The 26,696-nt window shown below is 33.3% G+C and overlaps 4 protein-coding genes across 4 annotated transcripts; 2 read left to right on the top strand and 2 right to left on the bottom strand.

The window, feature by feature from the left end:
- The first annotated feature begins 13,644 nt into the window (after positions 1-13,644).
- On the top strand, positions 13,645-16,156 carry Nsun2 (tRNA (cytosine(34)-C(5))-methyltransferase Nsun2). The gene is made up of 5 exons (XM_040708255.2): positions 13,645-13,963; positions 14,032-14,658; positions 14,756-15,376; positions 15,444-15,825; positions 15,877-16,156. The coding sequence occupies exons 1-5, from the start codon at positions 13,817-13,819 to the stop codon at positions 16,071-16,073; spliced, it is 1,974 nt and encodes a 657-aa protein (XP_040564189.1). The 5' UTR covers positions 13,645-13,816; the 3' UTR covers positions 16,074-16,156.
- Positions 16,109-18,024, bottom strand: LOC121114328 (uncharacterized). The gene is made up of 2 exons (XM_040708256.2): positions 16,535-18,024; positions 16,109-16,474 (listed from the first exon to the last, which is right to left on the bottom strand). The coding sequence occupies exons 1-2, from the start codon at positions 17,663-17,665 to the stop codon at positions 16,175-16,177; spliced, it is 1,431 nt and encodes a 476-aa protein (XP_040564190.1). The 5' UTR covers positions 17,666-18,024; the 3' UTR covers positions 16,109-16,174.
- Positions 18,025-18,050: 26 nt separating this feature from the next.
- On the top strand, positions 18,051-20,354 carry Ssl1 (general transcription factor IIH subunit 2 Ssl1). Its single transcript, XM_040708258.2, has 3 exons — positions 18,051-19,645; positions 19,714-19,934; positions 20,026-20,354. Exons 1-3 carry the CDS (start codon positions 18,874-18,876, stop codon positions 20,248-20,250), a joined length of 1,218 nt encoding a protein of 405 aa, XP_040564192.1. The 5' UTR covers positions 18,051-18,873; the 3' UTR covers positions 20,251-20,354.
- Positions 20,338-23,540, bottom strand: LOC121114329 (ankyrin repeat domain-containing protein 13C). The gene is made up of 7 exons (XM_040708257.2): positions 22,773-23,540; positions 22,508-22,713; positions 22,154-22,441; positions 21,916-22,083; positions 21,669-21,862; positions 21,313-21,598; positions 20,338-21,247 (listed from the first exon to the last, which is right to left on the bottom strand). Exons 1-6 carry the CDS (start codon positions 23,033-23,035, stop codon positions 21,380-21,382), a joined length of 1,338 nt encoding a protein of 445 aa, XP_040564191.1. The 5' UTR covers positions 23,036-23,540; the 3' UTR covers positions 20,338-21,247; positions 21,313-21,379.
- Between the last annotated feature and the right edge of the window lie 3,156 nt (positions 23,541-26,696).

Consider the following 26,696-nt stretch of genomic DNA (forward strand, 5'->3'; position numbering starts at 1 on the left):
GTTAAATATATAAAATAAAAATGAGGGAGTGGGTTCGACCGTGTCTTTGCTAGGATTTTTATTGGTGGAGTAAAAAAAAAAATTAAAAAAGAAGGGTAAAATCAAATATTTTTAGCTTATTCAAATTTTTTGTAGTTATTTTATAAAAAATCACAATTTTCAACCAAATGTCCTATTTTGTCCGACTTAAATAATGCATGGGGAAACTCCCCATATTTCCAGTAAAATTACCCTACGGCAAAGCACTCCTGCAAATTCCATCTAGAGTCAAAACAATGCTGCCCTTTGTTTGTAAAAAAAACCTATTATCCACATGTTTTCCCGTTTTTTGCCTTGCCTCCACAGAATAAATGATGTTTTCCAGATTTTCTTGCTTTGATAATATGAACTACATTGTTAGCAAAAAAAAAGTAACTTGATTTAATTCCCACTAATTAGCTACTTAGTTAATCTAAAAAGCTTTTACAATCAGAAGCTTGTTGCATAATAGTTATGTATTGTGCTCAAATAACCTATCAAATGAGTTAGTAGGCTATGTGAGCCAATCTTAGCCTGAATAATAATATAATTATGTCGATGTGTTGGGCCCACAGACAGTTTAAACTATTGTGCTGAGACACTTCTAAGAAACAATGACATATTACAATATGCTATAATAAACTCCGACTCACAAGTTGCAAAGGTGAACGGTTGGGCCCCGAGGCAGCTTAAATTTCTCCGCTACCACCTCCCTGAGCTTCAAAGTACCTATTTTGGAATATTAGAGGGGCCCTCAATGCTCTAGCAACGGCGCTGGATAAATTTTACCTGCATTGGGTTACAGTAGTTCACCTACACATGGTTGAGGTGTATTATAGGAAATTACAAGGGTCATTGATGCTTGGAAACGTGGCAGTGTTTAAATTAAACTGCCTCGGGGTCCAGCACTTTATTTGCACTACCCGTAGGACGAGCCTTATTTTGAGGTATTAGAAGGGTTTTTTATGCTCAGGGAAGTGTCACCTGCACAATCCGGTTGTGGGGGTGTAATGATGCTTAGAAACCCAACAGCTATGGAGTTTAAACTACTTTGAGGTCTAGCAATACACCTATACAACATGAGGCGGACAATGTATTTTTGGATGTTAGAGGGGGTCCTTGTTGATCTTTTTTGATAACTCGATAGTTGGATTGTCCAAATATAATATAGTAATACATACTGATAATATGTTTTACAAACAGAGATGGAAGAACACTCGGGAAGAATGTCCATTCTCCCAAACGATATAATTAAAACTTAATTAAACTGTTGAAGTCCTCCCCTTTTTATCTCTATTCGATAATTATTGGATTCTTTGATCATGAAACTCTTGCGGATGGAATACGCCCATCATCCTTTTAATAATGTTTTGTCCCAACGATATATTGAATTCATTTTATTTAATGTGGACTAAATTAAGCTTGTAAGTCTTTCCTGAACTCACACGTCAGCAGCACTATTCATTTATTGCGTATGATTGTAAATAATGTTATCCATATTACTTATAATCCATACGATTTTCACCAAAAAATATAGTTCGACCATAAAACCTTTAAGTAAGAAATATTGAGAAGCTTTTGTTCGGTCTCTACAAAAATTTAATTTAATTTTTTGAAATTTGAATTAATAGCCTAATTTTCTACTGGCTAGATATGATAAATTGGGATCCCTTTTTCATATATATGTATTCTTTTCTCCAAATTATCGTCCATTTCTATGAACAAATTGTTTTTATTGACTCCTTGTAGGGGCATTGCATTTGAAGTAGTCAAAACGGATCGTAACAATATAATAATGTATATGGGTCAATAACTGTAATTTAAAAGAGACACATGCTCGGTCTCTTAATATAAATGCATTTTATTAGAATAAATATTGTTATTAGAGGGGGATCGGGGGTACTTGTATGGCCCCGTGCTTGATTATAAAACCTAAGGTTGTTTAAAAATGGCGCATGCTCAGAATAATTTTGTCAGTGCCCTCTATGTGAATAATATAGAGGGTACAAAACGGCACCACTCTATGTCGCTTTGCTTATAAACGAATATAAGTAATTAATGCTCATTCCCCATTGTTCATAACTTGACAATCGATAACTTACTGTCAAATACAGAGTACATTTTTAACCCCGTGTAGGACTTAAATACTATTATTATATTCTTTTGTTTATTTTCAAAGTTTTCACACACAATAACAAACGGCACTACTTCCGTATTTAAAAATAATAATAAATAGGTACCTTAGTTAAAAATTATAGGTTTATTTTGATAGTCTACTGTCCCTTTTAATGATCCAAGTTCTATCAATGTAACAACGTCCATACACCATTTACTTATTTTTCGTTTTTATCACATATTTTTATTGTTTGAGGCCATCGAATACCATTTAAACCTGTTTTATAAAAAAGAGACAAACAATGGCTCAAATGATCAGGAATTGCTCTTATGAATAGATTTGAATCTATGGCCCCTTTTCCTTCTGTATGTACCTAACGTTATGATCTGAAATTGCTACATATTTTATGCCTACGTTGCTCAATCAAATATTACAATATTACTTACTTATAAAGGTTACTACAAGAGGTTGTTAGGTTGAGAAGGATTAACTTTTATTTACAATTATCCACTCTCTCCCCCCCTAAAAAAAAAAAACATGTGAATGTTCCTGATGTAATCTGAAAGCGAATGATCAAAAGGAAACCCGTTTAAAGACGTTCTCCGTTAATGCCCTTGAATATTCCTGAGCAGAAAACATCTTTACGTCGTTTTTCTAGCATCCCTGCGGCACACTGGTGCCAGAAGTTGTTTCCAAGTGGAAAGAACCAAATTATATAATGATGACGTCACCTGCGGTTTTTATGGGCTGTGACTAGGATTTTTCATTCTACTTTTTTCCTAAAGAACAAAAAAAACAAATAAATTTCAAAGAGGGATTTTTTATTGCTAGTACTATAAAAATTACTTAAAAGTGGGGGAGTTAATAGGCCTTATGGTTCTGGCGCTCCTGCTGTGGCTCTTTGGTGAGTAGAGTGTAGGATTTTATTCTTTAAGCTGCCTGCTTTATCATTTTGATGCATACTATATTGTACATTCCAAAACTTATTTTAACATTGGGCATGTGGTATTTTTTCTCAGGGAATTCAATATTCATTAGATTAATGAGCATTTGTAGAGTTTCATCTTTACTTGTGTGGTTCTTTATCTCAAACCAGTCTACATGGTTCGATTAAAACTTTTGTCGACGATGTGGTTTGTTGTATTTACAGGTCATATTCTGGTGGATTTGATGGACGTCTTGATATTGCGTCCCATGTTCAGCTCAGTTGTCTTTACCATTCACATATTCGATTACGAATTTCCCCATAATAGATCTTCATTTTAGTTTGAGAGTTTGTAATCTCATCCAACGTTATATCACCTAATACCTTTATCAGTGGCTTATGATCTTTTATGACAATTAGGTTATTGCATCCTTAATTGAAGTATTTTTGTTTTCCATGTTCTTTACTACTGCGATCATTTTGCCCTAAACAGCAACATACCTTTCTGTATATGATAGACAGTGGAAGTCAGTAATTTTTCAACCATTTTCACAACATTTCAGCTTCGTGGTGATGCATTCATAGTGTTTTTAGAACAAGAAGTATCCTATACTTTTTTGGGCCAATACGTTCTCAGACATGTTCTCCTCTCAGGATTAAATATTTACAGCCGTTTATTGATTACTTCTATTATTTCTTACTTAGATTCTTTAAATGTGGCTTAAAGTTCTTTATTCCATTCACCTTTTTTTTAAATGCTAAGTCATTCTTTAAATAGTTTCCATTCTTGCCATAATTTTGCATAATATGATGATTTCTTCTTGGCTCTGGCTACACAGATCCGAATATTCTAAACATGACTTTGAAGCATTTTCAGTTTGGTAATATTTTTGTTTTTGTATTGGTGATGGCAAATATTTTATCTCCAGTAAGCAACGCAGAATTCTTCACCACAACGTTGTTAAGTTTATCGATATTTTAAGAATCTAGGCAGAAAAACAGTGACCAGATTTGCAAGTTGTTGATGGTTTTTCATGGGATATTGGATAAAATATTGGGTAAATACTCAATTACTATTACCTATTAAAAACTATAATAATACCCTCAACTAAAAGTAAAGTGATTCTAGAATATGACTACACATAGTGTAAACAAAACTGTAGACATAATAGGAATTTCTGATCCTTTCTAAAAGACTTGAACGTATCTCACTTCTACATAAGTTTCTAAGAAGTTCATTTATAGCTTAAGGTATTATAATAACTAACGGTACTTGAGTATTTACTTTTATTATTTTCCTGATTTAAGGTCATATCATAGTTATATATTTTTAGAGATGTGCAGACATAGCAAGTTTTTGGATAATGATTGTGATAACTATCCGACAGTATAAATACTATTCCTTGCTGGTGTATAAGATCCTCTAGAGAAAGTTATATAGTAGGGAGATTTCCCCATAATGTTCTCAATTTGCATATCATATTGATCTACTTCAAGGATAAGATTTTAGAAATTATTTTTTCTTCGGCCTTGTATTGATTGACTTGAACAAGTTGAATTGTGTCAAATAAGGAAACTATTTACGTTTCAGTAGTATCCTTATGATATTTGTTAAATAAACCATTTTCCCTGAAGTACAAGTAAGTATATTCACTAATTTATTTTTGTTGAAATAGGTATCACAGATTGATAAGACGAGAAGAATTTCACTTTTTTGCACTAGCTAAAATCATTTTTTTATTTTAGAGGCAGATATCTTAAATTGATTTATGTACCATGCTAACTATTTCTTCAACAGGTCATTCCTGTTGTTGTAAATCATAAACCGTTTTAAAAGTTTGATTTTCCTTTCCGTAGAATTTTCCATTAGGGTATTAAAAATAATTGTGATATATATAAAATACTATTCCTTGCTGGTGTTGAAGATCCTCTAGATAAAGTTATATAGCGGGGGAATTTCCCCATAATGTTCTCAATTTGCATATCATATTGATCAACTTTCAGACATAAGGGATTTAATTTCATCAAATCAAGTTAATAATTTTAACTAAGGATCTCAATCTTATCTTTTCTCGGCTTTATATAGGTAGACTTGAAGATGTGAATTGTGTCAAATAAGGAAAATATTAATGTGAAACTAATATCCTTTAGATATTTGTTAAATACAAAGTTTTCCCCTACAAAAAACTAAGTACATTCAACCAATTCATATTGTTAGTATGGGCAGATTGATAAGACGATGAAGAATTCACTTTTGGTTATTTTTTTGTAATAACAATAATCTTTTTTTTTTATGCATATACCATGCTAACTATTTCTTGGTAAGAACATGCCATTCTTGTTATTGTAAATCATAAAACTATTTTATAAGTTTGATTTTCCTTTCCCTAGAATTTTCCATTAGGGTATTAACAATAATAGTGATATACAAATATAAAATACTATTCCTTGCTGTTTTTGGAAGATCCTGAAAAGAAAGTTTTATAGTTAGGAGATGTTCATTAATGGTATGAAATGACCTACAATAAAACGATGAAGAATTCACTAATAGTTATTTTTTTAACAGTTAATATATATTTTATTTTTTTTTTTGGGGGGCAGATTTCTTCAACTGATGCATGTATCCAACTAGAACATACTCTCTATCCAATAATAAGGTAAACCTCTAATTGATCAGCCCAAAGCTGTAATTATACAAATATAAGGCAAAGGCATTTTTTGCATGATGTAAATTGGACTTTTTTGTTTAGAGAAAATGCAATATATCCAGCAACAAAGTACAATGCCTTGATCTTTCCAGTGGTTGTGACTGTCTCCAATTTGTAAAGTTGCCAATCTGTGAGAATGATTTCAGCTTTTGTTATAGCATCATCAGCCAGGAGTTATTTGACCTTGGAAAAGTCGAAATTGGATATTTTCACCAGTGACCATACTGCCACGAGAATTTGCTTTACACTATTGAAATAATTACCCCCCTTAACTGTCTCTACCAACCAAATCTTTTTTCAATAGGGTCTGTCTGAAACATTGCTGGGAGAACATATTCAAATTTTCCAGTCTCAAGATGATACTCTGCCAGATCTGCAATTGCCAAAGAGGTATGTTTGGTTGCAAGAAATGTCTCATCAGTCAGACCTCTTGATCCACTTCTCTACCATTCATCTAGAAATATTGCAAACTCCTGAGGAACCCCACATTCATCCTGTTGTTTCTTGAAAGGGGTTTTCTGAGTTCATCCCTCCTCATGCACCCAACTTGTGTTGTTTTATATTCAGTGGTTTCTCACGTACTCAGCAAACTCAGCAGTTTCTATTTCTGTTTTCCCATTGGAGTAGAACTTGAGTGCCTTCCATGGTGGACTCATGGAAAATGGCATCTGCAAGTTTGACACTAGAGATATTGTGCTGAAAGAACGGTCTCTTTCATAAACATTGCATACTCCATAGCTTCTTGTCTTTCATTCTCCAAATGCACTCTATTGGTGCTAGTTGATGACTGTGTTGATCTTGGAGGTGGCAATTGTGATGAGAAGTAACTTGCCAGATTCGGCCACTTGGATGGGATGACTTCCTCTTTCAACCACCTGTGAATATATATAATTTATAAGTATTACTGATTACTAAGATTACAAAGGAAAAAATTGCAATATTATATTAAAGTGCATAATTTAGAATTTGAAGGGAATGCTTCTGAATTATGCTATAACTTTGTTGTCTACACATTTGACAAGGATTGGACAGTGTTTCTAAAAATATTTTTAAAGAAATTTAGCAAAGAATGAGCCGTCTCAGATATTCACAAGCAATATTCATAGTATTGAGGAGCATTGCTTACCTTCTTTGGAGTGATTTTCCTTTATCACAGGATGGATCTAAAGATTCAGTAATCAAATCCGTCACTTTAAAATGCAGACTGTTTAGTATTGAATTCGCTGTTGGTGTCTAGTAAATCGTATCTCTGGGGATGACCCTAGCCATTTGGAAGAATTTTGGATTCCTTCATGATAAATTTGGGAAAGCTCACATCCGGATCCTTAGTAATGCTGCCATAGCCCTGCTTGCATCCAGGAGCAGAACACTTGCACTCCATTAGTAATTAAGTAATAACAAAAAAAAATCATTAACTTTGGTGAACCAAGTTTTCCTTTATTATAATTTATAAAAACAAAGGAAGAATATGTCAGCCTCCTCGTGTAGAAAAAAAGTGAGTTCGACTTTAAGACGCACTTCCAGTTGTTTTTTAGTATTCCTTGAACCTACGCACATTGAATTCAGCCAAATAGTTTCCCCCCGAGCGCGTTGTCCATGAGCTACGTCGATTCCATGGCTTTTCTTGGGGCTGGTATAAATTGTTTATGATTAAGAAAATAAATTAGGCAAGGCGCAACATATATATATATTTGGGCGAGTCATGAAGTATAATTAATCAAGGGTTATGTGCAAAGAAAAAACTGAGTTTAGCTATTAAAAAAGGAAAAACGGCTGTTAAATGTGATTTTCTTTCTTTTTCTTCATTATTTAATAGATCGTTGTGGTTTTAACTTCTCCCTTCTGATGTAAGCATTCTCGCCTATCTTTGGTGTGCATTGTTTTCAAAATTTATACTCAAATAAATATATGTGAATTTCAATATAATTATATTATTTCCCCTACTCTAATGCTATTTTTAATGTAGAATTTTCTTCTCTTTATGGAAGTAACTCATTTCCCCAAAAAAAAAAATCATATAGTGAATTTTTTTAGTTGCTATGTGAAAATATGTTTTATTTTTATTTTCACAGCTGTTATCATTATTATTTCATTCTTGAGAAGAGAACATATAAGTATGAAGTAATCTCTAAACATTTGAGAGTTAAAGAATAATTTTAAAGATTACAAGAAAAGACGGTTAAAGTTGTCTCAAGAAAATCTAGAATATTTTTTTCAATGCTGTATCTTTGGCTCTCTGCTGTCTTCGGTTGACGAGTTTCCCTCCCATGTAGTTGGTCACTCTCAGACAGAAGTTGCCTCAGAGACACCTCCATCTCCTTCTTGTGTGGAAATTACGTTGATCGATAAATCTTTCTTTTTTGTAAAAATAATTTTCCAAACTGAAATACGATTTTCTAATATATACGTTATAAATTGACATAAGATCTCAAAATCTCTCGCAACCCTACGTTAAAAAAACTCGAGAACCTTGTGTTTAATCTCAAAGTAATTATCAGGCCTAACTGGAGGAAATTGCACGATACCTCTTAATTACATTTTCCCTTAGACAGTGGCTTCCAAACTTTTTGTGCCCAATGCACACCAAAAGACAAATAAACATTTCTTGACACACCTATTTTAATTAAACCAATCATCTTGGTTATTATAAGCTATTGCAAATAATGTATGGTTGTCATAAATCGTACGGCACACTTTAACTCGCCTCAAGATACACCGTTTGGGAACCACTGCCCATTAGCACTTAACATTATTTGAATTGCTTGTGGTAATGTTAATTCTAACTATTTAATATTTTTTCTTAATAGTAATTTGAATATTTGACAGAATTATCGTTAGATCTATCAAGCACGAATGTTCCTTTCTGATTTATATATACATTCGTCTCAATAATAGATAGTTATTCAATTTATTTATTTTCGTTTTAAGATTAGAAAATATTTTACAATCCGATATCCGAGTAAAACATCCTTATACAGCCTTGACCATTGGGAAAAGAAAAGCAACTACAGGATATGCGTATGTATGTACTGCATGTATTTTCCATCACTTTTTACAAAATTAAATATATATAATATGGTTATATCAATTTGTGAATAAAGAAGACAATTAATGAAAATGCCTGTGGACCAATTCATCAGAAGAAACAACTACAAGAATATCCCTTCAGAAGGACGCCAATAAAATCATTTAGACTGTTCTATTTTACCAATGAAGTAATTAGTAAAAAGAAAAGAATAATTACCAATAAATATGCTCAAATTCAACTAAAGCCGTAAAGGAAAAAACCCAATGTATGGATAATTATTCTTCTCTGTAACAAAGTAATTCATTAATGGAACAGATCAAATCTAGAATAAAATTAAACGAGGGTTTGATCGATTTTAATATTAATAAATCACCCTCAGTAAAAAAGACTAATTTTTATCTTGCACTTCTGAAAGGTACACTCGTGGATATAGAGTTCAATTTTGGTATTAATTTGAAATAATTCAAGGTCATTTTGAGAAAGTCGTGACAAAATCTATTGAAAATGGAAGCAGAAAAATAATCTTTGTAATGTGAGTGGAACTTGGAATCATTTTTTTTTCTTTTTTACGCGTTGGAAAAAAAAGTTTTAAATTTTGTTGTGAATTTGGGAAATGTGGGAAAGCAGTAACTGCGACTAAAATATCGAAATTTATGACGTCATATAGAGTCTCGCCATGGTACAGAAGTCCTTGAAAAATTTCTGAGAGTCCCATATGGGACAAGGTGAAATGTAAAATTTGTTGATGTTTTGGACATTTCCAGTGGTCTTGAAAAAAGTAGTGATGAACTACATGTGTTATTTGACAATCTTGGATTGATGTATTTTACCAAAGCAGAGATAGACTTAATTAATGAATTCATTTTGTATTTTAAGGATTTTGCAGCTGCCCTAGATATCTTGCAAGGTGAGAAGAATATGTATCTAAGCTAGACTCTGCCTTTACTTTCAGTGTTAAAGAAAAGAAATCAAAATTGTGATGCAGAGTCTTAAATTTTGCGAGGCTCTAGTAGAGGCTTTATTAGCAATGGGAATGAAAAAAGACTTGGGCACCTTTTAAAAGATAATATCCACTTGTTTGTTATCTACAGCTACTCATCTATTACTTAAAGATTTGGATTTTTTTGGTGATTCTCCAGAATTACAAGAATATATGAGAAAAAGTGTTGGTGGATGAACTTAGCCTTCTCGTCCAAACTGAGATTGTTTGTGACAGTCCTGAAGATTTAGTAGCAATTGAGTCAACATCAATCTTTTTTTCAATGAAGGAAAAAATTCAAAAGAAATCAAACCGCCGCTGAAATTGTAGAAAATTTTATGAATTTAGAAGACACCTCTTTGGATCTGTTAGACTCTTTCCCATAAATTCAAAAAATATTTCTATAAAATAGTACAACAGTGCCGTCCTCAGCTGCCCCCGAGAGAGAATTTTCAAAAGGTGGTCTTATATATAAAGAAATATACCAAAGTCTAAAGAACGAAAATTTAAAAAAAAAAATACTTTTGTCAATTCATAATATTTCATAGTTAAACGATTTTATTAATCATTTTATCGATTTTTTTATTTTAAATACAATTTTAGATCATTCTTTAAGTTATATTTATTCTTGTACTCTATTTGTTTTCATTTACTTGGGATATATTTTCGTAATTTCATAAAGTAGGTATGTTACAAAATGCCTATTTACGGAGAGGGAAAATCTTGTTCGTAAGTCTATAAGTGTATTGGGGATCCCCGTAGAAATAGTGGATGTTTATTTCTTAAAGAGTGGAAATCAATTTGATGTCATTTATATTTAATGTAGATAAATTCTTAATCTTTCACTAGTATATATATTTTTTCAATCCGTTGCTTCGTTTAATCGCACAGTACGCTAGAAAATCAGTCATCTCAAGATAGCCTTGAAAATTTGGCATAATGGATTAAATAAAAATTGTAATGGACTTTAAAACCTTTATTTTTCTAGTATCTTGTAAACTTTCCCAAAAATCTGTTTATGCGACGTACATTAATTTTAACTCGACATTAGCACCTTCAATATTAATTACTGCGAATATTAAAGTACTTAATATTAATTTTTAACCCCTGCTTTTTTTCAATAACTATTTTATAACTTAATTGTCTGGCGGGCGTGGGAAGATCTTCCTAAACTTGAATTTCATATAATACAATTCAATTGTAGGTATTTAAAAATATCATCTTTTGCACAATACTGTATTATCTAATTCCTAAAAATTTCATATAATTCTCTTGATGTTTAAGAAAGTTATATTGTTTTATTGAAATATCACATTTTATTAGATCACAGGTATTGGTGTTGGTTATAACATTAACAGATTTAACACTAGGGAAAAAAGGCGTAAAATTTCAATCATAAATTGGTCATAACTTCCTTAATATTAAAGCTAGAAACATGATTTTGGTATCAAAATGTTTTTGTTAGCATTATCTATTAGATAAAAAAGGTTTTTTTTTTTTTGTAATACACCTACGTAAAGTTGTCTAGTTCAAATACAAGCAAAAAAATGAGCGCCGCTCATTTTTTATTGAGTGGGAGCGTGCTCATTGCTATAAAAAACGAGTGGGGTGCGCTCACAAAATTAGTAACTGAGTGGGAGCGCGCTCACAATTTCTTGAGCGGACTAACGCTCTGCAGGCAGGTGATAATAGCAGGGGTCGTTATTCAGTAGTAACATTAGTATTGCTCCTCACACTCTACTAAGTGTATATCCCTATCTATCTGTAGCAGATTTACCATCTGTTGTTGTTTACATTTGGATTGATGGAATCGTGGATTGGGATTAGGGGGAAAGGGGAGCCTCACGATATCTTTCGGAAATTGGGGTTTCTAGATTTAGGTTTCCCGGTAATTAATGAAGAGGCATATGTGTATTATTAACCATATAATTCGTTTTAATTGGAAAATCTGTCCCATTAAATGTTGAATTTTACACACTTTTATTGTTTTCTATGGTATTCATTTCAATCATTCTGATATCTTCAATACACCTCGAGGGATTTAAAATATGCATTACTCTTTGAAATACACTATATTAATGCAACTCATAGTTATGAATTTATTGGCAAGGAATTCTGGATCTATTAGAAGAATTAAAATGCCTATTTTATTTGGTCATTGACCATTTCGTCTGTTATTTATTATGTGTTTTTTGTTTTATTTTTTTGTCGTTCCAAGGGCAATCCCTCTACAATCATGGGGGGGTATTATGGAATGAATCGTTTCGAACTGTATGATTTTAATCAATAGATTATTTTACATCCTGTGCGATGGCTTTTGTATTTTCTAGAAAAACTAAAAACCAGATCCAAGAATCAAAATTTATAATTATTTTATTCTAAAATTTATTAATTTCAAAATATTCAAATTTGAGGGAAAGGTTAATATAACAAGAGGAATCCTTAGATCACTTTAACCACTGAAGTCCGAGTAGTTTTGCGTTCAAAAAGATCCTGCGGAAGAGTAGAAAAAGCTTGCACTTTAAGAAAACAATTCTTCTTAGAAATAAGAATATGAAAATAATAAATGTTGAAAAAGCAAAAAAAAAAAAAAAAAACTACAATCATTTAAGAAAAGTTGAACCTAAAAAACAGGTCATTTGAAAGGTCTTCTTTAAAATTTAATAAATAAATTTTAAAATTAAAATCCAGAGCCATCCTTACCCAGATTAGGATTTAAGCGTTTCCCCATAATAGCTAAGGCTGGTCCTGAATAGAATCCTTTTAAACAGACACTTTTCGGGCAACTTGTCCTCCATTTTATAAATGAAAATATGTTCATCTTAAATTAAACAAATTAATACAATTTTATTATGACGGTATCTAGGGTAATCAACGTTGAATAGAGATCAGAAGCAAAGCTAAAGCACTTAAGTTACTCATATGCTTCCAAAACATATTTTTGTGGAATTTTCTCTCCTCCGAACAAGGTTCATTTTAGATCACAAAGCTTCTTAACTTTGAAAGGAAATTGTTGAGGGTGACGATTATAATATAGAAAGTCCTTAAAAATACATCGCTCATTGGTCCGTTCCAACCTGATACACGTATATTTACAAAATCTCGATAGATGTAGAAACCCACCTTAAGAATCTTAGATATTCAAAAATAATCGGAAGATTTAATCAACAACACCTATTCAAAATTGTATTTTAAAAAGGTCTCATTACTTTTTTTCACATCGCACCAAAATAATTCAATTTTTGAAACTAATAAAAAATTCTACTGTAACCACATATGATTTACATCGCAGACTAGTAAAACATATGTGGACATATCACAGGGAACTTGTTAATAATGAATGAATTAAATCACGATTGTACCAAGGTAACTAGAAATATTAAAATTATTATTATTTTAGTATTTCTAGTTACCTTGGATTATACTATATAAAAAAAAATAATAATAAATAGATGTCACTATTGAAAACGTCATTCAAAAATAAGAAAAGATGTATTCAAATTATTTAAACTTCTAGATATATTGAAATAAATTAAAACTACATATTTATTGGATTTAGTTCATTATTTTTTTAAGTTCTTGTTCATAATATATAAGAGGCCTAATTTTCATCCTATTTTGGAGCAATGTTATTGGTTGCCTATTTTACTATTAATAAACATAACAAAATTACATTGAATTTGTTTAAAAAATAATGGAACTTTCTTCCAAATATTTTAATTTTCAATTAAAAGATACTAGAGATCATCTTTACTGGTGATAAGTGATATTATGTTCCTTGAATTAGTTAATAGTTTCCATTGAAGTCCGTACCTGGGATCAGGATATGTATTTCCTTTCATATTTTACGTCGACAGAGGTCTCTGCTGTATGTTTATTTACTACTTACACGTTGTGAGTATAAACAAAAAACGTGCCCGGGTGTAAGTCAAACTTCAATCATTAGACAATAACAAACTTTCCTATAATTATTATTTATAAATAATAATTATTAATTGTATTTCTTAAATACTGTAACTATAATATTCAGTTGCACTAAGTCATGGGTCGTGGTATTCGACGAAATAAGAACAAACCTAAGAATGCATGGCGTCAAGACAGTGGAAAGGGATGGAAGGATATTGTTCGGGACAATCCCAAGTTTGAAGAATTTTATAAGGAACAAGGAATTTGCTCATCTGAGGAGGAGGTATTTTCTAAGTCAAAAAAGATCGTGTCTCATTATAAATTACTATTTTGTTCGTTTATTTATTAAAGTTTCAAGAAATGATTGAGGCGTTTCGAAAGGATCTTCCAACAACCTTTCGAGTTGCCGGCTTCCGTAAAGTTGGCCAGTTTGTTCGAAAAGTTACCAGTCACACAGGTTCTCAAACGAAAGAAATACCCTGGTGCCCTCTTGCTTGGCAAATCCCAATGAGTCGCAAGGAAATTCGTAAAGAGGAATCTCTTGTCTCCCTTCACAATTTTTTGATATCTGAAACAGAGTCTGGATTTATCTCAAGACAAGAAACAGTCTCAATGATACCTCCTCTTGTCCTTGATGTAAAATCTCACCACAAAGTCTTAGATATGTGTGCTGCACCGGGCTCTAAAACAGCTCAAATTATCGAGGCTCTTCATAAGGATGTAGATGTTGATGCTATACCAAAGGGCTTTGTGGTTGCAAACGATGCGGATAATTCAAGGTGTTACATGTTGGTTCATCAGATTAAGAGACTTCAAAGTCCTTGCGCTCTGATTGTTAACAATGATGCTTCCATCTTTCCAAATATGATTGTCCATGACTCAAGTGGTGCTAAAAAGAATCTGAAATTTGATAGAATACTTGCTGATGTTCCTTGCTCAGGAGATGGAACTCTAAGGAAAAATGCGGATATTTGGCCTGTAATTACTTCTTCTTTCAGTTTTAAAATTTATATATTAATTATTAAAGTTTGCTTTCATAGTGTATATCAATATATGTACATTTTTTAAAATCTAGAAATGGTCCCCTCACGCGAGTAATAATCTTCACGGCTTGCAGTTTCGTATCCTCAAGAGAGGGCTAGAACTATTAGAAGTTGGAGGTCGATTAGTTTACTCAACATGCTCTCTTAATCCTGTAGAAGACGAGGCAGTGCTAACTCACATGTTAAAAGAAACTAGAGACACTGTCAGGATTGTTGATGGCTCCTCCCTTGTTCCTGGACTCAAATTTAAACCCGGTTTAACGAGCTGGAAAATAGCTGATAAGAATTTCAATATTTATTCGAAATTCGAGGATGTTCCTGAGTCAATGCATAGTCTCATTCGACCTTTTATGTTTCCACCAAAAAATGTTGAGTCTTTGGGGTTGTCTAAAGCAATGAGAGTTCTTCCTCATCTTCAAGATACTGGTGGGTTTTTTGTTGCTGTTTTAGAAAAGGTTAAAATATGCCCGTGGGAAAGTGAGCGCACTATGAATGTGAAAGCACCTAGCAGTGAGGATGGAAATGAGGTGCCTGTAACTCAAGAGCCTCCTAAGAAAAAACCACGATTTTTTGGGTATAAAGAAGATCCCTTTATGTATTTCAATGAAGAAGAGCCTGTTTTCGAAGATATCAAGAAGTATTTTGATATAAAGGTAGGAAAAATTATTTAGTTTTTTTCGTATATGAAACCCTGTTAGATAACAAACTTTAAAAATCTAGGATCTTGATTCGAAAATGTTTTTGACGCGATGCAAGGACATAACGAAGCGAAATGTCCTTTATTACACATCTAGTGCATTAAGAGAAATAATAACAAAGAACGAGGATCGATTGAAATTGATTAATGCTGGTGTCAAGGCTTTTGCTCGTTGTGAGAATAAAGGCTCTGTATGTCTTTTTCGGTTAGCTCAAGAAGGAGCAAGAATGACTCTTCCATTTTTGGGGAAACGTCTTGTTTTTGTCACAAATAAGGATTTAGAGGTCTTACTCTTTAGCGAAGATGTGGACAAGCCTCCAGAAATCACACTATTTGATGAGAAAACCCAAAATCAGTTCAATAAACTTGATACAGGGAGTGTTGGATTTATTTTCAAAAGTACAGGTAAAATACATACAGTCTCCCGTTTCTCTCATTCGTTTATTTGTTTTTTAGACGATCATGAGCAATTACGGATCGAGCTCGTTGGGTGGAAGGGGAAATCAACGATTAGAGCATATGTACCAAAAAATGAACGCATTCATTATCTTCGTCTTATTGGTAGCGACACATCCAGGTTTGAGAAAAATAAATTTGAAGAAAGAAGAGAAAAAGCTAATGATCTCGAGAAAGAGAATGATAGTAAGGAATAGATAAAAAATATTACAAGTAAATGTGGGCGTACACATTAATGCGGAACTTCATTTAATTTTAAATAAACGAAAAAAAGAAATAATATAGGTAGTTCATAAATTTACAAATCCTTGTGTGGAAACAAGTTATTATACTTTCTTTTAAATTCTGACTTAAATTTGGTAGCTATAGTATTGTCTTTTACGGTCTCTGGGCTATTCAGGTCAATGTCAAATTTGTTGCATGGAGAGTAATCATGAACAGAGATAATATTTTTGGAGATTTCTTTTAAGCCATCATCTTTATCATTAGGCGCCTTTGAGGTATTGATATGATTGGAGGCATACCGATGAGCCAAAGATATTGATGATGACAGTGGCGCATAGTACATATTGATACTTAAGGCAGTAACAGCAATATCCTAGAAAGAAAGAAATAAAATGGTATGAGTCATCAATGAAGTGTATGGCAAAAAAGTTACCTCATTTTTCTCAGGGTATTCAGCACAAAACCTCAAAAGAGGGACTTTGAGATGCTTCGAGTCTTTCGGAATAAAACTCTCAAACTCATCCACAAGAGATTTGGTGGACTTGGGAACAAGGATTTGATGAAGCTCAAGGAGAGTAAAAGTTTGAAATTTCTTGATAGACCTTAAGTGACAGTCCATTTTGATTAGATTCAATGCTTCCTCACGACTTGCAATTTCCAGAGGTAAATTCCAAGGCAAAAAAGTAAAGTGACTCCTAATACCTATCGAATTCACATTTGTAAAGAACTTCTTGCTGGAGCCCCCATCATAGATATAAAAATTGTTGACTCCAAAGATATGATGCCAAATCACGTTTTCCAACATAACATAGGTTGAGTCGTGATGGTCTTTTTGTGGAGCTAGGCAAAGAGAGATGGACTCAGAGAGAGGTTCCTCATCTGCTCCTCCAATTTGAAGAAAAACACTATTCGACTTTGTATAGAAACTGACTCCATGGGTTACAATGGATGGATATTTATTTTCGCAGGTAAGAATATAGGAACTGAACGAGGAGGATGTTGCATTGTCACCATTTACTTGACTGATTTTCTCAACTGCTAGAATACCTTCCACTCCTGTTGCAGATTGTGCATGCCAAAGTTGGCAATGTAGTTCCTGAATATTGATGGCTTCTTCTTTAGCTAGAGCGAGGGCCATAGCCATGGAACAATGTGCCTCTGGACAATAAGCACTATAGATCCACAGATTGTCATTGAGACTTTTCCAGGTGGGAAGGGGATCCGATTCCCGTCTGTTGTAGTCTTCAAGAAATAGATTGAGTTTTGGACAGGATGGGTCTGAGGCGTTGGGTGTGAGCGCTCCAGACTCTTTGTTAGTACCATAGAACTCCAGGACCTGGAGTACGTTGTAGAGTTTGTCATACTGCGTCTTATAGAAGATGAAGAAAAGGAGACTGATGAGCGTCACGGCGACTAGAATGAGTTTGTAGTACTTCCTCATATCGAAGGAGTTGTTTTTGGCCAAGTTTCGAGGACGAAGTTCAGGAGTCTTTTGAAGGAGATGCTCCACTACTTCCTCTCTTTCCTCTAGCAAATTTGAATAGGCACCTGTATTCGATACCATTCCTCTCTTTCACATTCGGGAACTAGAAGGGCACACTCGGATCCATGGCTCACAGATTGATTTATTAATTAGAGAAATAAATATCAATAATCTATTAAACTATTAATATTTCAGATACGATAAGTATTTAAGCAGCAATCCAAAGAATACAAATTAGAAATAATAATAAAATAAACAAATGAGGGACTGCGTGTAGAACCAGCTGTAGTAAAGGTAGACAATCGTTTAAAAAGACTCTCAACCTCGTATATGGTGCCAACTCCCTTCTCGTTTTGCAATATCTCTATAATATGTAATTTAATTCACAATTTTAAATGGAGTTGAATTTATTATCGTAATCTATGATTGAAAGTATCAAACTCGTAAATGGGGGATTGATAAGGATAGTAAAGAATATTTCTAATAGAAGTGTGCACACTTCTAAGCTTTCCTTCGAATCATAATTGCTTAGAATGGAAATAGACGAATAAAAAGGGTTAAGTATAAGTAATACCATATAATATACATTGTGTGATTCACTAATGTCTTTTGGGGCTTACAAGTCTTTGTATCGTATAAAGAAAGAGAGGAGAGAGTGGGAGAGAGAAAGATAACCTATCTGGATTTGAAGTAATGGGGATGAAATGTTTTTCATTGTTGTGCGATGTCATTTAAGTTATAACATATTATAGATGTGACAAGGAGTTTTATTTGGCCGCTTGGCTATATAGGCAGAGATTAAACAAAAATTATGATCTTGACGTTCAATCAGCTGTTGTGTTGAGTCTACTACTATTATGTTAAAATCTGAAGGAAAAAAATGGATGGCTGTTTCGGTAATATAAATATAATATATGTTAGGCATACCAAAGTTAACAGCTGACGCCAATAGAACAGTTTTTGGTGGATCTTGTCACCTTCTTTCTCTATGTGTCAGATGTGCTGTGGAGACACTCAGGGACAGAAGGATAAAGGAACGGAATAGCCGATATAAATTATAATTTAATAAAATAAATAGTGGTAGGGGAGTCCGACGGCAACTTCCAAGTGTGTATTCGTTGAGTGATTGTTTCAAGTTATCTGGCCATATCGAAGACAAAGGAGGAGGACTTCTCCGATCGCTCCTTAGCTCATGTTCCTTGTACATTGATGGATTAAAGCTAGAAAGGAATAATTGATACATAATACAGGTAATCAGTAATCGGAACAAGAAAGAGCGTGCCTTGATCATGGAGGAAGATGACAAGGAGTATCGCTGGGAATCGGGCTATGAAAAGACATGGGAAGCCATCCAGGAGGATGGAAAAGGACTTATCCATGTCTCCATCCAGGACATCATTGACAAGGCCAGACGGAAGCGGCTTGCTCAAAAGACGGGGAAAGTCCGTTTGGGAATGATGCGATATTTGTTTATCATCATTGATGCCTCCGAGTGCATGCAACTCCAAGATATGAAACCCACTCGCCTTCACTGTGTTATTAAACTTATGGAAAAATTCATTGATCAATATTTCTATCTGAATCCCATCTCACAATTGGGGATCATTGTCACTCGCAATAAGAGATCTGAAATAGTGAGCGAATTGGGAGGGAATCCCCGCAAACATATCGAAAAGTTGAGGAAAGCTCTTGACTTTATTTGTTCGGGAGAACCTTCCCTTCAAAACGCTCTCGAAACAGCATTTCTCTCTCTTAAGCATATGCCCAGTCATGGGTCAAGGGAAATCCTCTCCATTTTTGGGTCTCTTACTACATGTGACCCTACTGATATCAATCTAACTATATCCACTTGTAAGAGCTCCAACATTAGATGCTCAGTTATCTCATTGACGGCAGAGGTAAGGATATACAAGGAACTCACCAAAGTCACGGGAGGGGACTTTAATGTCATTCTTGATGATGTTCATTTTAAAGAAGTATTGTCGGCTCAGCTTGAACCCCCACCTTCTGCAACGCAAATGGAGGCCTCACTCATTAAAATGGGTTTTCCATGCCATACTGGTAAGAAAACGAAAAAATATCATGTATATTATTTCAATCAGTTCATTTTTTAATAAATATATTATTAGGTCATGACTCTTCAGATCCTCGATCTGGGCTCGGCCTATGTATGTGCCACTTGGAAAATAATCCACCAAAGATATCCCTAACAGGATTTCTATGTCCCCAATGCAATGCCAAGTATTGTGAACTACCAGTCGAATGTCAATCATGTGGCCTAACCTTGGTTTCGGCACCACATTTAGCTCGATCCTATCATCATCTCTTTCCATTACCCCCTTTTAATCAGGTATCTTAATTTGAAACATCATTTGGAGCTGAATAAAATTTATGTAAATCATAGGGACTATTAATATTTGAATTTTTCTATCTTCTTTTAGATCAATCGTGATTCCACGCATAAAGATATGAACGTCGAAGAAATTCCTCATCGACAATGTTTTGCTTGTATGCTGAAGCTTCCTCCAGAAACAAAAATTTTTAGCTGTCCCCAGTGTCATAAAGACTACTGTAACGAGTGCGACATATTCCTCCATGAAACACTACATTCCTGCCCGGGCTGCGCATCCATAAGATGTCTTCCAAATACAAATGGTCACTCTTAGCATAATTAATTTATCATTCATTATTATATATTGTATAATATGAGAAAATCAACCTCGCTTTTTTTTAACAATAAATTTTGAACTTACTAAGTGTATAATAAAAATATATTTCTATAATCAATAATAATAGTAGGTAGACATTGTAGTAACGACACGATCTTACAGAACGAGTACGTAGAAAGGAGAAGGGAATTCGGGGTAGAGACTCTTTGAAAACCTGATTATTACATTGATCCAATTTTGAATAAGTTAACATTTATAATATCCAAGGGACAATTAAAACAACATAAAATTAAGCTACACATGTTCATTCATAATTATTAAATACTAACTAGTTTCAATTAATTTAACTACGTACATTATCAATCTTATATTTAATGGGTAAGATTAGCTTGGTTATTATAATAGTGCTTTTCAGTGGGTGGTTTCATGTGTTTATTTATTTATAAAACACATGAAATAGTGGAATACAGTTTACATATATTGCATTTGGAGTCGAGTTCATTCTTTCAGATAAGAAATATTTTCACTATCAAGACAAGATTATGCAACCATAACAAGGCAACAAAAAGTTTGAAAAAAAGGGCAAAAAGGATACATTTTTGAAGGAATTACACAAATCAATGCAATAATATTTAGTTATTTCTAGCAAATACATTTGAGGACTAATTCAAAGAAAAAAACTAAATTTTGTATTTTCAACAATAAACAAAAAAAAGCTGATGATCCTTGGCCGGAATGACGATAAAATTTGGTCATAATTATATAATACACCTAAGTAATATGTTCATCTCAAAAGAAACGTTCTATTCCCAGTCAAAAAGAACCGTGATGGAGGATGCGTAAGTGGATCCAAAGTTAAACTGAAAAGGAAAGTCCATTGCAGGATGAGGTCTTTCACCAAGCGTTGAAATTGTTGCTTGACTCCTTGTAAAATGACTAGTCCAATTCATTGGGGGCGTTATATTGTCAATTTTTAAGCGAGGAAAGTCTGGACCTATAATAATTATTGATTACTTTTTAAAATGACGTGTCCTTCCAATGGGAATCAAATTAATATACCGAATTTAGGCTGATGAATCCATGGATATCGGTCTTCGGCAGACAATAGGGTTATTTCATCTAGATGTCACAAATCAGGAAACCTGGTAGGATCTTCATTATAACTTTTTGGAATTTCGAATAAATTTTCATCTAATTTATCTTCCCATCTGAAGTCTTGAAATGTAACTCGTGCAGAAACTGTAGGTAAAACAGGAACATCAACCTTGACTGGGAATCCCGGAGGAAGCTTCATTTCAACAAAGTCTCGCAACTTTTGAAAATGTTTAAATTGAGGAGCAACGATCTATTTAGTAAAAAGACAAATATAGATTTACTAATATTTTTTAACACTTAAAAAAGGTTTTGCTATTCACCTCAAGGATATTCAACAACATGTCTACGGTCAATGGGAAATCTTCACTCATAGCAACTGTAGCTTTAAACCCTTTACTTGATTCCTTACAAAGATGAGGTCGTCCTAAGACGAGACAGTTACAAGGATCAGAGGATATATATGCGTCCCAAGTGATATCTGCCTTTTTGGGTGGAGCTAAGGACTCTCGATTCACTAAAAAAAAAAAAATCAATTACGAAGATAATTTCATTCAAGTGATCAATTACCATTGGGTTGATCTAAAATTTGCCCATTGCCTTTAGTGAGGCTTTCCAACATTGCTCTGTTTTTTTGAAGATCCTCAGTAGATAGATGCTCCCTCCGTTTTCTCGTTTCTAATGACATTCCATTTATGGCATAGAAATTAGCTCGATAATTGCCCACCATTTCAGAACCTTAAAGCATGTCGTAAAAAATGACGAACATTATTTGGCAAAAAAAATGAATATATACTCCACAACTTACGGTCCTCTTTAAAAAACCACCCTGACTGAGCTTTGGAGAAATTAATGGGCTTTGTAGATATTTGAGCTGAGACAATATCACTTGACATAAGAAGATCCACCTCTTCATCAAATTCGACTTCTGTTTCATCATGCCGCACTCTCTGATACACTTTTAAACTATTATCGAGAACATAAAAAGACTCTTCAGTGGTTGGAGCATCTCCTTTATAAAGAAAAGTGATATCCCCTCTTTCCCACCGCATTTCCGAAAAGTCGACAAGAGTGGTGTCTAATCTGATAGAAGAACCTACAATGTAGTAAAGAAAAAATCCCTAATATTGTGAATTTGCTTATGGATTGTTGAGGACCCTACCCCTTTTGGATATTTTGCAGAGGTCTGAGGGAAGTATTTTGGAGACAAGGGGAACCCATGAAGTAAAGTCCCACTTTAAATCCACAACATAATCCCCCAACTTCTGCATAGCTGCAATCATATCGGGCTTTCGAGATTTCATTTGTTCTTTGGACTGAAGTTTAAGTTTCCTTAGGAGGGAGGAGATGATTTGACGATCTCCATAACTACCAAGACCAAGTAAAAAATAAGAAATCAAATCACTTCCGAATGAACGCCAAATTACCTGATGGCCTCAGCCAAAGGACTCCACCCCAGCCGGTTTTTGAGTTTAACAGGAGCACCATGAGCAATGAGCATATGAACGCACTCCTTATGCCCAAGCATTACGGCAAGGTGAAGAGCTGTGTTGCCGTGAACGTCCTGTTTCGAGACGTCTTCTCCACTCCGGATCAACTGGGCCAGTTCAGCCACATTCCCTATGAATGCACTTTTATGCAGAGGATAGTCCTCTTCTTTTTCGAGACCCGCTTTATCCGAGCCTCTCATTTTTGTAGTGATAATTAGCGGAGGATATTCCGACACTACTCAACTCAACTCCACCACCATCTCCACCAACACCAATCAACAGCCTCACAATTCTCTCTCTTTCCCTCTTTCTCTTCCTCTCTTCCTTCCTGCCTTTAATGCAGGAATCTCTTTTTTGAATTCATAATAACAAATAGGAAATAATATGGGTCACTCTCACTCTCTTTCTAAGCACAACATAAGCAAGGGGAACTCAACTCACTATCTAACAACTAACAAACAAGCAACCTCTTCTTCTATTTCCATGGTGATTTGGACTTTTCAAAAACCCTTTACATATCAATTAGAAGATTATTTCTCAACTTATTCATACTAGTACAGACTAGTACAGTATTGATCCATCTATTTATATCATGTGTAACTTATATATATTTCTATAATTTTACTTCACTTCAAATATATTCTTTCTAATTTAATCAGGGATCAAATAATAGTTATATAAGATTTGAAAGCTTTTTTTTATGTTACAGCTGATGTATAAAATCGAAATAACTCTCTCACTTTTTCTCTATTTTCTCTCTCTCTCTCCCTCTCTATGGAGATACGTATCAATTATCACGTATCTATCTCTTAACCAATATTTACTTAGAGGTTCTTCTTTCACCTCCCACTTTGTTTGTTGCAATTCAATTCATATATATATATATATAAATACGGTCAAATCCGGATAAGGGAAACAACTTTTTCTCACACTAATATTTTATTACATTAATTCAAAGCATTAGTGAGAGCGGTATTCTAGGTTTAAGAACATTGAGCTTAAAAAAAATCCCTCTTTAGTTCATTCAAAGTCGAACAAGGACTTTCACACACACGAATTTTCAATCAGGGTTTGAGTATAATTGAATGTAGTAGAAAAGGTAGTTCAATACTAAGAAGTGCAATAATTATGACAACAGCTCAGAAATTTTACCCTTCAGATTACCAATTCAAAAAAACAAACAAAAAACGGGCGAGCTGAAAAATACAACCAATTTTCATCCCCAAGTACACTAATTGATCTAAAAACGAGCGGGAGTGCTCACAAAATGCGCGCTTGTAATTTCATAAACTACTTCGCATAAAAACCTTTTGAAGTAAGAAAAATCCCTCAGATCTTTTTAAAGATCCGTACAATTTTGAATATTTGGAGCCTGTTTGGATTTTGTATTATCTTGGATAATACAAATTTACCTATGTTGTATCCAAGTACTTTGGATCCGTATCTAAGACCTGTTCTATCTTTATAAGCTTTTAAAGATCTTGGAAAATACCTGGGTTCTTTTTTAAGAACCGTAAAAGTTCGAGTACCCCAACCCAGTATTTTGGATCTTTTGGACAATAGAAGTTTACTTATAGTGTACCCGAGTACTTTGGATCCTGATCCAAGACCTTTCCCATTTTTAGTCATTGGTCAGTCCGGAATTAATTGTATTTGTTAAAACTAATCCACAGTATTAAATATAAATTTTTATTAAAGAGGATCGTCACAAATTTCATAATTTTATATTCAATGTGAATCTCTTTGAATGATCAAAATCTTATTTTCATATTATGTAGTTGTTTTTTAATCATATAGTATAATTACTACATTATTAATACAGTATAATTAATCAAAGAATATTTATATATAAAGAGCATAAATTAATTAATTTCTAATTTTTGTCTGGCTGTCATAACATAATTTATCTTAATCTTCGATACTAAATGCTTAAAAAAAGCTTTGAACCTTAAAAATAGCATGAATGAACAACATTTTACGGCCTTTTTCTGAAGGCCAGGAGGCAAATAGAGAAAAAATAAAGCTATATTTGAAATTAGGGGATCAAATTCTAATATGTTGAGCCTATGCTGTTCTAATTCTTTTGTAAAAAAAGGTGTGACTTTCTTGGACAGCGTTATTTAATAAGTGATGATGCTAACTTCTCCCTCTGAAGTGAGCATTTTCACCTATTTTAGGTATAAATTGTTTAGAAAAAGGATTATAAAATAAATATATATATGGATTTACATATAATTATGATATTTTCCCTTCACTAATGCTATTTTAAGCATAAAAGGTTAACTTTCTTATAGTAATTATTCCTTTTCTCCCCGCAAAATCCTATAAATCAGGAAGCAGATATTAACAAATCTTTTAATTCAGTAATACCGTAGGTCTAGCTCCCGCCTTCTCCTTCCGCTCATTTTCGTAATAGCAAAAACAGAAAAGAAAAAGCAGAGACAACAATCGTATTTTCTTTTTTTAATCGCTGAATTTGCCTTTATCTTACAAAAATGACATCCTTACTTATAAGAAACTATTGACATTTCAATAGGAGCTGGTTTACAAGCTATGTGTCTGAACATTGCTGGCGTAGGCATAATTTGACTTTAAGAGAGGTTATTTATAGATAGGGTTGTAAATCTTGTGCATTTTTAGAATGCTAGTTTTGTTGTTGGTGGAAACTTGTGCAGTATTTTTTTCTAATTTTCTACAGCTGTTAACCATTATTCTTTCATTATTGAGGGGACAATATCGAAGTATGAAGTATAATCACGAGTGTGCGTGCTCGTGAATGACATAATCCCACCTGAAAATTGAGCATAATTGAGGACTGAAAACAGAGTAACTCCTACCCATGTTTTTGAGCAACTGTTCACAGCTAATTTAATAACAAAAATGTCTTCCATTATTATTTATGTTGTAATTTTATTTTGTTTATAACTTTCTGTTATGCATGATGAAGGAGGAAAAGCAATTTCAATTCGTGGTGCCGCCTTGGCACAAAAGTTTCATGAATAAAAAGTAAGTTTAGGTAAATTTACTTTTACATAGTCTCAGACTTATCTAATTATATTGATAACCTTTTGCTTTTCTGAGGTGCATTGAGAAACTCTGCTAGCATTAAAAATCTTATCTTTTTATTCTTAAAAAAGAAAAGAAAAAAGAAGATAGATCTAATATGAACAGTTTAAGCAAACACTCGCATATTATGACTATAATGTTGATTAATTCTTCGATAGTTCTTAAATAAATAATAGGTATCCTATGCGCAGCTCAATGGAAAGTTCAATAATATATTGCTCACACAAGATAATATCTAATTGCTTATTGATGGATAATTAGGGGGAGGCAATTGACTTCTAAATTTTTCATTACGAAATTTAATAATATATTTTGGGATCGACTCTTTAAAGTCTAGCTTTCATGTTATCATTTTTACTAAAAAAATCACGTTGTTAACAACATTATTTAACAATATTTATTTTCTTATCAATTTCCATTGAAGTCCTAAAAAATATTAGTTGATATTGTCTTCTTCATAGATATTCATCGTAAAGTACCTCATTTAAAGTTATATTTAAATATACTTTTAGCCCTAATACAGTGGCGAGTGTAGGAGGGAAATAAGGAGCTTTAGCTCTCACCCCAAAAATTATATATTACAGTTCCACAATCACTGTTTTGTTATAGGGTTGAAGAGTGTAATTAGAGTGACTATGGATGATTCATTATTAATTGGGGGGATAAATTATCACCATGCAAGATTTCATTTTTTTATATTAGCACAGATGACGTAACTGTATAATTTTTGCCCTTTTCCCTTATGACGTATGCAACTTTTTTCCCCCTTTGTAGAATTTACCTTGTTAATTTTGT

This window comes from Lepeophtheirus salmonis, chromosome 3, assembly GCF_016086655.4.
Source record: "Lepeophtheirus salmonis chromosome 3, UVic_Lsal_1.4, whole genome shotgun sequence".
In the NCBI taxonomy this organism is placed as follows: Eukaryota; Metazoa; Arthropoda; class Copepoda; order Siphonostomatoida; family Caligidae; genus Lepeophtheirus; species Lepeophtheirus salmonis.

What these genes read in the sequence shown, in the direction of transcription:
- Nsun2 (XM_040708255.2), top strand. Translation starts at nt 13,817, where the DNA reads ATGGGTCGTGGTATTCGACGAAATAAGAACAAACCTAAGAATGCATGG. An exon ending in AGAAGTATTTTGATATAAAG is followed by an intron (nt 15,377 to 15,443) that starts GTAGGAAAAATT and finishes TTAAAAATCTAG; the next exon opens with GATCTTGATTCGAAAATGTT. An exon ending in ATTTATTTTCAAAAGTACAG is followed by an intron (nt 15,826 to 15,876) that starts GTAAAATACATA and finishes TTTGTTTTTTAG; the next exon opens with ACGATCATGAGCAATTACGG.
- LOC121114328 (XM_040708256.2), bottom strand. Translation starts at nt 17,665, where the DNA reads ATGGTATCGAATACAGGTGCCTATTCAAATTTGCTAGAGGAAAGAGAG. An exon ending in AATACCCTGAGAAAAATGAG is followed by an intron (nt 16,475 to 16,534) that starts GTAACTTTTTTG and finishes CTTTCTTTCTAG; the next exon opens with GATATTGCTGTTACTGCCTT.
- Ssl1 (XM_040708258.2), top strand. Translation starts at nt 18,874, where the DNA reads ATGGAGGAAGATGACAAGGAGTATCGCTGGGAATCGGGCTATGAAAAG. An exon ending in GGGTTTTCCATGCCATACTG is followed by an intron (nt 19,646 to 19,713) that starts GTAAGAAAACGA and finishes ATATATTATTAG; the next exon opens with GTCATGACTCTTCAGATCCT. An exon ending in CATTACCCCCTTTTAATCAG is followed by an intron (nt 19,935 to 20,025) that starts GTATCTTAATTT and finishes ATCTTCTTTTAG; the next exon opens with ATCAATCGTGATTCCACGCA.
- LOC121114329 (XM_040708257.2), bottom strand. Translation starts at nt 23,035, where the DNA reads ATGAGAGGCTCGGATAAAGCGGGTCTCGAAAAAGAAGAGGACTATCCT. An exon ending in GTGGTTTTTTAAAGAGGACC is followed by an intron (nt 22,084 to 22,153) that starts GTAAGTTGTGGA and finishes ACATGCTTTAAG; the next exon opens with GTTCTGAAATGGTGGGCAAT. An exon ending in TGTTGTTGAATATCCTTGAG is followed by an intron (nt 21,599 to 21,668) that starts GTGAATAGCAAA and finishes TTTACTAAATAG; the next exon opens with ATCGTTGCTCCTCAATTTAA.